The sequence below is a fragment of the Schistosoma mansoni genome, chromosome W, assembly GCF_000237925.1.
Source record: "Schistosoma mansoni strain Puerto Rico chromosome W, complete genome".
NCBI classification, from domain to species: Eukaryota; Metazoa; Platyhelminthes; class Trematoda; order Strigeidida; family Schistosomatidae; genus Schistosoma; species Schistosoma mansoni.
Genome location: NC_031502.1, coordinates 32925501 through 32936904, shown reverse-complemented (window position 1 = coordinate 32936904; position 11404 = coordinate 32925501). Strand labels below are relative to the sequence as shown.

The 11404-nt window shown below is 32.2% G+C and overlaps 1 protein-coding gene across 1 annotated transcript; it reads left to right on the top strand.

The window, feature by feature from the left end:
- Window positions 1-6389: 6389 nt before the first annotated feature.
- Smp_132060 (doublesex and mab-3 related transcription factor) lies at window positions 6390-10367 on the top strand (the record flags this gene model as incomplete). The annotated part of the gene is made up of 2 exons (XM_018789423.1): window positions 6390-6942; window positions 9580-10367. 2 exons carry the CDS (start codon window positions 6390-6392, stop codon window positions 10365-10367), a joined length of 1341 nt encoding a protein of 446 aa, XP_018654868.1.
- Between the last annotated feature and the right edge of the window lie 1037 nt (window positions 10368-11404).

The following is an 11404-nucleotide window of genomic DNA, read 5'->3' as shown; positions in this document are numbered from 1 at the left end:
AGCTGCTAAACTCTAACTGTCGATCACTAATTAACAAGGTGGACTATCTCCAATTTCTGCTAAGTCAAAACATGTATATTAATTGTGGTGTCATCACAATTCAAGAATCTTGGTTAACTGACTTACAGGATGATTGCTTAGTATCACTACGTGATTTTAATATCTATCGTCAGGATCGATCAAACAATAAAAAGACATGTGGTGGCGGAGTAGCTACGTTTGTAAACGTTAACTGGTGTCGATCTACTTTTGCCTGTTTCAAGTTTTCAAATGACTATTGACTGTCTAACTTTAAGGTGCCGTCCAAAACACCTGAATAAATACAAATATATTTATGTTACCAATATCTACATGACTCCAGATTGCACATCATCTGCGCTATCTGTCTTCGCTGATAAATTTACTGAATTCGCCGTTACTGCCTTCAGTGATTCACTTTCAACTGTATGTGGTGATTTCAATTCATGTGACTGTAGCTTTCTTACATCACTAGGTCACCTAAATGTAGTTGATTTTCCTACTCGTTTGAATGCTCATCTAGACTTGGGTTTTCATTAATGATGTGGGTACATGTGTGACTCGCAAACGTGCTCCATTGTCTAGTTCGGATCACTGTATAATTCGTGTCCTACCTAAAGTATATGGTAAACATGGAAAGAGTACACACATACACTATACCAAAAAAGTAATATATAGGAATTACTCAGAAGAAAATTTACAAAATCTGAAAAACATGTTTCGTACGACCAACTGGGAAGTATTTACAGATGACTCAATAGAAAACACAACGGATGTTATCACCTGTTATCTTAAATTCTGTTTTGATATTTGCTGTCCTACCGAAACCTTCTTTTTAAGTTTTGATCGACTTACATCTCCACAACTAAAACGACTACGGAGGGTAAAAGAAAGAATGTACAAGGAGAAAAACACTATTGAAGTTCGTAAGTTAAATGGTCAAATAAGCCTAGAGATTAGACGTCTCAACTCTGTGTTTACTCAGAAACTCCTATCTTGTAAAAGCTCTCCAAGTATGTGGAAACTCTTTAAAGAAATTACAGGGGACAGGCAGACTAGAAGCGATAACCAGCTGAATGTTTGTGACTTAAATAAGTCCTTTATTCGTCAGTCATCTGACATCATGCTCCCTATATCCAACGGTATGAAGAATAATTGTGTCCCCAGTTTCACTGAAAACGATGTACGGAAATGTCTCCAGTCTCTGAATTCATCCCAATGTTTAGGACCTGATGGTATCCCAAACCTCCTTTTTAAAAAATGTGCTGATGTTTTATGTTACCCATTAACGAATATATTTAACAGATCCTTCTCAACTAATGTCTTACCGAAAATGTGGAGAAAGATAAAGATAATCCCTATACCAAAGAAAGTTTCTGGTGATAAAAATGTGAAACTTAGACCCATAGCAATAACCTCACCTTTCCTCAAATTAATGGAAAAATTACTGATACAACCACTTCAACCTGCAATAAAAGAGCACTGTGATCCATATCAGTTTGCTTACAAATGCAAAAGAAGCACATTTGACGCCGTTGCTGTTCTGCATCACAGTATAGTGTTCGGGTTGAAAAAGGGTAAGAAGTATGTTAGATGCGCTTTCCTGGACTTTGCTTCTGCATTTGATTCTATTCCAAGACACCTCTTACTTAACAAGCTGATCAGCATCGACACTGACAGCTGGATAACCAATTGGCTACGTTCCTACCTTTCTGGAAGAGAACAGTACACTGTATTTGAAGGAAAGTGTTCAACATCTCTACTGTCTACTGTAGGTGTGCCACAAGAAGCTGTTCTTTCGCCTCTGCTCTTCTCTTTCCTTCTGCATGATCTGCCATCTTCCACAGAAAACACTTTTGTAAAATATGCGGACGACCTCACTGTATGTATGCCGATTTCTACCTCCTTACATCCTATAGAAATGAATGAGTTTTTATCTCGTATTGAAAGGTGGTCTGTTGGTAATGGTCTCTTACTCAATCCATCTAAATGTCAAGCTGTTAACTTTAGCTTGAGACATGGACAGAACCTATACTCTATGTTGGGATCCCATAATGCTTGTGCCATTGGAGACTCCTTAATAAACACAGTGTCGAAGGTCAAATATCTTGGTGTTACTTTTTCCTCTGATCTTTCTTGGTCTTCTCATGTTTTACTGTTATCGAAAAAAGTTTACCGTTTGACATACTACATAAAGAGGCTGCATGCTTTTGGGATTACTCGCCATTTACTCTTACAATTTGTAAATTCCTGCATATTACCTATTATTTTATATTGTTCTCCATTATTCTTTCCCGGGCTTTTGAGAAAAGACTTTGCTGTTTTGCGTAGAGTGCTGAAGGCGGTTTGCAAGGTATGTGGTGAATCTTTTGAAGTCATTATTAATATGCTTGTGGATAGATATCTTAAGTCTTGCAAACTCTTGGCAGGTGTTATCTTATCGGACACTAACCATCCACTTCATTCATATCTTACTCCTTGTATATCTTCTGGTAGAACGAGACGTAAATACATTAAAATCCATGCACGCAAGCAAATCTATAAAAGTTCTGTAATACCTTACCTAGCAAATTTACTTTGTGACGAACAGGCTGTTAGAGTTGACCTAGTAAATAACCTGTATTCTTAAGCATGTCTCAAATTCGATAATTTGTATAAACACAGATTTTCTTAAACCTTTTTTTTTATTTCTATTCTGTTTTTCCATTTTGGTTGTTTTTGTTTTTTTGGTAAAAAAAACTTGTTGAAATAACTCGTGCTGAGAATTCTATATTGTACCAGATTTTAATATTGAATAAAGCCATTAATAATAATAATATCTTTTAATATTATGATCTACTTATTAACCTAATAAAGTAGCTTGTTACTAAAACTAAAATTTTCAGTTTTTAATAAAGATGTATGCAAAGTTGCAAGCTGAAATGTAATCAGTCATTATGAAGTCAGTCTAAAAAAATACTTTAGCAGTATTATGTGACTTATACATTGCGTGCTGGCCATTCAGTTTCCTTGTTTCCCAATTATCTTTGTACACGGAAGAACAATCTGTAATTAGAATATTTTCAGTTTGCCAAACTAATCCAGCATTATTACAATGATAATATTTATAACGGGAATTAACCCTATAAAATTAAGTGGTAAATATTATTCACTGTTTACCAACAAGTTTTTGCATGAAATGGCGGGTCAATTAGTATTAAAATGCATAAAATTATCAACTATTCAGTGGTTTAAGATATGCGTATAAATGGCATTTAGTCATTTGTAGTTATTCCCAATGTATTATAATTAACTTATGAGGATTCGTAATTGTCTTTGATCATCTAGAGATAATTTTCATAATGGAATAACATCAGTTAGATAATGAGGGATCGATAAAAACCTCTAGATACTCCAAACAGTAAGTAAACAAACCTTGATATTTGAAGGTTGTGTTTCATTATAAATATAGACTATTATCCAACAATCATAGATAGAGAGATATGAAATTACTTCTGAACCTATCTGAATTTCATGGACAATGTGTGGGAGTGAAAAACTATAACAACATAGTTCCAACGAAAAGTTACGAACAATGAATTTCATCCATATTGGACATGAGATAACTTTTATAGATAGTAATGGATGGTAGTCGCTCAAAATAGTGATTCGACTGAAATTAGGAATGTAAACCGTAACTTACCAAATCATAGCCTGAAGGTTAAGCAATCGATGTAAATCTTCACGATCCTCAGTTCAACCACTGGTGGGGTTGCAGATTTTCACTGCTATATATATATATATGGAGAGAGAGAGAGAGGAGATAACTTACAACAGATCTATTGTGCCTGTGTCATTTTTATATATTTGTATAAAATGTAGAAACAGAATCATTAATAAACTCCAGCAATATTCTTCCATCCAGACCGATTACTAATCACTAACCATGATAAATGAAAATTTTTCATTCTAAAACTGATGCCATTAAAACCTATCCAGTAATAAACAGTTGACCCGCTTCATCTTCGAGATACCTCAACGGTGTAAAGTACGACCACATCCGCAATTAAAACTAAAGATTGGTAAAGAGAAAGTTAGTTTTTCACTGAATAATCACATTCCCCTAATCCTTTTTATAATCATATACTAATCTACAAATAAGGTAGTATGATTCGTGTGTCATATCACAAACTGATTGTAGTTGGAAATTTGAACCACTACATTTAAACCGAGTAGTTCCATTGTATCGAACTAGCTGCTTAACTTAAATATTCTGAAATCCATCTCTGATAAGATCACTGCTTTCTGATCTCTGGTTTATGCAATAGCTTTACAGATAATATCAGTCCGTGTCAAATATAAACCACCTACGGATTAATAGATTATTATTGTCTAAATATTCAACCACTGGAACTCAAATAAAGCAAATACTGGGTCAGTATATATATATATACTGGCTACGTTCTTCTCCTTTTGTTGAAAATGAATAGAGAATTGAATTATTATTTTAAAACTAATCATCGTTTAACACAAATATCTTAGTAATTTTGATAGTTGAAGTCATGAATCAGTTGAAGCTAGATCACCATGGAAAACCTGGAAGCACTGGACGGCCGTTTTGTCCTATTATGGGACTCCTCAACAGCGCGCATCCACGATCCCGCCTCGCGAGATTCAAACCCAGGATCTATCAGTTTCTCGCGCGAGCGCTTAACCACTAGACCACTGAGCCGGCATCTTACTTCTGTTTTAACACTTTTATTTACAATAATATATTTTCCACTTTAATAATTTGTTTAAAAAGAAAAATATGAATAAAAATAAAGGTAATTAATTTTTTTTAATAATTGAATTAAAATTGCCACGTTAGACTACCTTAGTTTGTTTAATTCAGTTTGCTTGCTTTTGTAAACCAGTTTAGATTGGTCTTACAAATCGTGTACTTGATAAGCGTATAATCAAAAACTACTATATATGGTTATTTATAGAACAGTACAAGTCAGTCAATAGATCAGTCCTTGAATGCATAGTCAACTCTGATCACACACTACCACGAGAATCTTCGTCTAAAATTATCCACAAATTTAAAAGAACTGTGTTAAAGAAGATTCAAATTAGGAAGTTGAGCATAGACAAGGTCAAAGCAATTTGTCAATTCAAAATTGACTTCTGTGTATAAACAAGCCTTAGCACATCTAGTGTTACACATCCTTAGTACCAGTTATCATCTTTTCACATTTTCATATTTACAATAATTATCATTTTGATTCCTGCTATAAATTATTGTTTCTAAGACTACCATATAACTTATATTCGATACTTTTATAGCTAGCATCACGGACTGTTTTTAATTAAACAATGGTTAAGATCTAGAAAGCACTATACAGTTGTTTTGTCATAGTTTACAACTCCTTACCACTGAGCATCCATAACCCTATCACCATGCATCAAACTCAAGACCCTCGGTATCGCTCACGAGTAATCAACCTCTAGACCACTAAAAAGAGAAACCAGTGGTTTACATGTTAAGCATAAATCAATTGTTTGACAGATATCAGTCCTCAATGTTAACCATAAAAACTCAAACATCTTCATAAACCCCTAATAATAAATAATGACCATATAATCACTAGTGATTAATTTAGAAAGGCTGTTGCCTATCGAATACATCAGAAGATGGTGTTAAACATATAAACCACTGGATGCTGACTCAGTGCTCTAATGGTTAAGCGATAGAGCACAAGACCCAAGGTCTTGGACCAACCTATAATAATAGAGTCGTGAATGTTCAATGCTGAAGAGTCCTATATTGGACGTAAAGACTATCCAATTTTTCCTGGTCTTAAATGATTGTTTAATTAACATCGTCCCATGACATCAACCTTAAAATTCAAAAATCCCCATGAAACTCCAAAGTAATCATACTTGAAGACTTAATAATGTTTGATTACTTTACCAAATATTACAACACCCTTACATCTTACTATAGACTCACATCTAAAATTATTTATCAACGCAGTTGTACCGTCTATGTAGATGAAACCGTTAACTAGAAGATTTTGTTTAGTGACATAATGAGTTTCTTTTTCTACATTTAAGAAATTAAATAGTGCAGTAAATTTACGTAAATCCTACCATGATAGTGAAATTTATACTAATACTGTAGAAAGGATTTTTCCCCTCTTGCAAGGGATAGGAATTTTATTTAGAAAAGTTTTAATTTGATTGGTTGGCTAAAATTGCCCAATCGGAATTTAATTACAAACTGGGAAATTTGTTCTTAACGTCATATTTAAGCGTTTTACCAATCGCTGAACACTACACAACGAATATATCTTTAATTCATAAAAATTTAAACTTTGGAATTGAATATTTTCATTGAAACGAAAATGATGTCGAATGGTACCGAAGAGATTCCCATTGTATTACATCAGTCAATTAATTCATTGACAAATTTGGATCCGATAACAGCCAGACGAATCGCAAGATTAATTAAATCTTCAAAAACGATTACAACAAAGTGTAACACTAGTAATAATGATAATAATACTCAACTAAATATTGTTGGATTAAGACGACCCAAATGTGCACGATGCCGTAATCATGGATTAATTGCTTGGGTAAAAGGTCATAAACGTAACTGTGCGTATCGTGATTGCAAATGTCCACAATGCATATTGATTGTTGAACGTCAACGTGTAATGGCTGCACAAGTTGCATTAAAACGAAGACAAGCTGTTGAAGATGTAATTGCTATGGATTGGCAACATTTTAATCAACAATCATCAGAAAATGTTAATTTACAATTATTAAGAGATCAGATATTAAGTAAATCATCGGACAAATCAACAAATCAATGTGATAGCAATTATTCTCATCAATATAAAATCAAAGAAGACAGAACATGGAATCAAAATGGTCAATACGAATCCATACCAATATCTAGTAAGTGCTTCTTTGACTGGAATCATATGTAGAAGTTATTACTTGAAGTTAATTTTCATTAAAGATTATATTACACATCTAGTGAATAGTTAAAAAACATTGAATTCGTCAATAATAATAATAGAAGTCTTATTTAAAAATATACCATATTATTACGGTAAGGAATTCCCAGAACTGACTGGGCAGTATTATAACAAATTTCCGTTTAATATGCTTTCAAATTGCAATTAGTTAAAAAAGAAATAAATGATGAATGTTTTTCACTAATCAGTGTACCTGTCGTTCATTTTCATTCGTGAAAATTTATCAGTTCAATTGTATCAACCATCTTTTCCATCTATCATATATTGGGTGCATGAGTTCGAATGTAATCACCTTTTCTTTCTTCAAGGAGAAAAATATCGCAACAACTGGAGTGTTTCTGTTCCAGTTTTCTGGTCCTTAAGATTGCAGTCATTTTTAGCCCTTTTTTATAGCTCAAGAGTATATGCAATTAGGACTCACAACTATTTATTCCAAACAAAACCAGAACTGGAAGGTTAATTGTATTATATGTACATTTGGAAAAAAATGATGACCTAAATGTTCGAATAGGATTCCAAAAGAGATAAGACACATCTACCTAAAGGTCTAATTACAGATTTTGAAAGTCTCCTTAGTGAGGAAACTAACGAACTGCTAATTGTTTCAACGCCTATTTTCGATTGATCACTACTAGGGACAAAAATCAAGTGTGTCAAACCCTTCTTAATCCTAATCGAATCCTATCGATCAGATTAAAATATGGTCACTAGTCTAAGTGATCGGACATGACGCGCAGTATGTTGAGATCTAGAGTAATCTTTAGGGAACTGATTCTCCCTTGTGGAGTTGACACCGTGTAACTCAGATTCGCATTCAGACACGTTACCATTAAGTTATTCGAGCCGTGAAGCTGGGTGACACGGGAATAAAATCAACAGGGAATATCAGTTCCCTCAAGATTACAGGTATATCTTGTTGATAAGTGTTAAGCAGTACTAAACCTAAGCTAACAGTTTCTTGTCAATTATCTTCAAACTTCACCTTAAGTTTTCATTGTCATTTAGATCACTTTTTCATCAATCAAAAGTTTAATTATCTATTCACGTTCTAAAGTAAATTTGACTACTGACTACATGTTATTTGGTCAGATGGATATTATTCGTATTAAAATATTACACAATTTGTTAATTATTACATAATTCATTAAAAATAGGATCAAAATAGATAATCTAAGGGTCATAAATAAAATTCCTAATTTCTCAAATATAAAATAATTAAGTTATAATTCATGAACACAATTATAACGTTCATCAGGACACTGGTAATGGTAGGAGATAACAGTCTTATTTTCTAAAGAAAATTCTATTAAAACCTATCAGATTTAAATGAATTAGTGATTATAATTGACTAACTGATACATCTATTTCCATATTCAATGTTCAAGAGTTTCAGCTGAACATTTAGATATACATTATTGAATATTTATCATTAAATATACGAAGTTAATTAGTAAAACTTTATATTTTCTTGTTGCTGATATTCAGGACTGTAAGTGATCAGTTTGTGTTACCATGAGTATATCGTGAACGCATCGGCTTGAGATAGCCTTTAAAGAAAAGTGCTTAGTGAATTTGATATATGATTTACAGAGGTATTGATGACGTGCGTTGCATCTCATTGGAGACACATCAGTTGAATGTACTTATATCTCACTGCTAGTGTTCACACTGAGACTTTAACATACTATTATGTTACATTTTGATGGAGTTTTGTCCTCTGAGCTGGATGGTTTTGTCGTGGAGCTTTCATCTAAAGACCAAACCATCCAGCTCAGAAAACAAAGCTCCATCAAAATCATCCACCTGTGCTACAAATCTTCTCCACCATCTCAAAATTATGTTACATCCTGAATTCTACTGATAACCACGGGTGAAATATACTGAAATATGAATTTAATGTTGAGAAATTTGAAATTAATTAATTAATTTATAGATATTCATGATGATAAGTTGAAATCAATACTAGAAAAGATACCAAAAACTAGAGAGTAATAAATAATAGTAGTTCATTATTCAGTCTTCCACGGTGTGGGCAGCCGGGAAGTGATATTAATACTCATACCTGTGAGTGCACACGAGACCAAGTTGATCACATTCAAATCCTAACATTATTCAGCACAATTCACTGAAACTTTCAGTTATTAGTCAATTAAAAATTATCATTAGAATTTGTTAGAGTATTACTATCTAACTTCTGATGATTTCAGTTAATTTCAAAATCTACAGATTCTTATCAAGATTTTCAGAAGTCTATCTTTAAAATAGTTATTATTGAGTAGGTTATTAATATTATCATCAAGAGAAGGGATCAATGGAACCGAAAGATATCAGACAATTAATTCGTCCTACTCAAGACTTCCAGGCTGTAAATACCCATAACTGTTATATATGATAACTAGACTTAAAGTGCGCTTAGGTTGATAAAGTGAAAAATTTTCTCCGAGAAGATTAAAATATAACCAAACTTAAATTATAACTCTTCACTATTAAATCTACTTTTTTTCCGTTATCTCTAATTAACATTCCACATTTAATTGTATTTTTTTAATATTAGGTGAACAGACAACTACCGATGTAGTGCAAACATCACAAATTCATCCTAATCTAACATCAATCAACTATTCTTCAACAAATATCCCATACAACTTTCATCAGCCGAATAATAATTATAGTAATGCCATAGAATCAACTTTAAATGATATTCATCAAGTCATTAATGATATTACAAATGATGGCGATGACGAGACAGAACGTCCAACAGCCGAAAGTAGTCCAATAACAAAACAATCGAATAATAATTTATCTGCAAGTACATTATCTAATCCACGACTAGACGAATTGTCTTCATCCACATCATTTCATTGTTTGAATAAATCATCAAATTCATTTCAATTATCTTTTATGAATAAAAATAGTTCTAGTCAACCAAGTCAGTTACAATTATCACCACCACCAACACAACAGCAACAACAATCACAGAAAACTAAATTGGATCCAATAAATTATTTTTATTCAAATGAAACAATCAGATCCATTCAAGAACCAGCTAGAATTCTATCTAATCTATTTGCTCATCTACCGAAACCTTCGGAAATTTTACAAAATTCTAATCAACATTTATGGATTAATAATCGATTACCAATACAATATTCTGATCAATATGATGGGAAAATCGATAATAATGATAATATAATATATAAATCTTCAGTTGAAGAAATGAGTACACCTATTCAACAATCTCATGACAATTATCAACATGGTCATTATAATTTTCCATTACAAACATCTATATTTATGAATACAATTGGATCCACTTCATTACAATCATCATTACCATTTTGAAAATAAAATATTCAAGAATATTCATTGATAAAGCCAAATTGTAAACCTTTATAAATGATATAACCAGTTATTATTATTATTATTATTACTACTGTTATCATTATTATGATTATCTTATCTTCCTTTAAAGTTGATTTATTTGATTAGGTATATAATTTAATTGATAGATTTATTAACAATATTAAGATTAGTTTTTTTTCTGTTTTCCTTGTTTGTCTCTGCCAACTTTTTTTAATGATGTATCCATTTAAATGTTTATTTGTCTTTTTATATTACGGTATCTTGTTTATTAAAATTCCTTTCTTCCCCCCCCCAAAAAAAGGATATTCTATTATGTATTTATATAACTAGATGTAGTTATTTTTCTAATATATATATTTATTTATATAATAGAAATATAAATTATAATATTATATAATGTGGTCAGTGGTCTAGTGGTTAAGCGCTCACTCGCGAAACTGATAGGCCATGGGTCCGAATCTCTCGATGCGGGATCGTGGATGCGCACTGCTAAGGAGTCCCACAATAGGACGAAATGGCCGTCCAGTGCTTCCAGGTTTTCCATGGTGATCTACCTTCAAGTGATTCATTATCACAACTATATATTATATAATGTGTTATTAACATTGTACAACAAAGAATTCGTTATAAATATTAAGTTAAAAAGTTTATAGATATTGTTCTATTCGTAACTGATTTACAATATAGAGAAAGATAAGCTAAATAAGTATTCTCTGATAGTATTAGATGAACTTCTTATATTATTTCGTAAGTTGACCAAGATAAGATATATAGATTATAGAATTCCAATAGATGGGTTTAAAAAGAATATACTCACTATAAGACTTTAAAAAGGTATCTGGTTAAATATTTGATAGGATCATAAGTGTTTCCTTATGAGGTGCTCTAAAGTAATGTAAAACAACTGTTCAGTACTTGATTTACACGGTGATTCCAAATGACAACAAAAACTATCTTGAAACCACTCATGTATTTGATAAACTAAGAATAATACAACTTTATTATAATTGTAGATA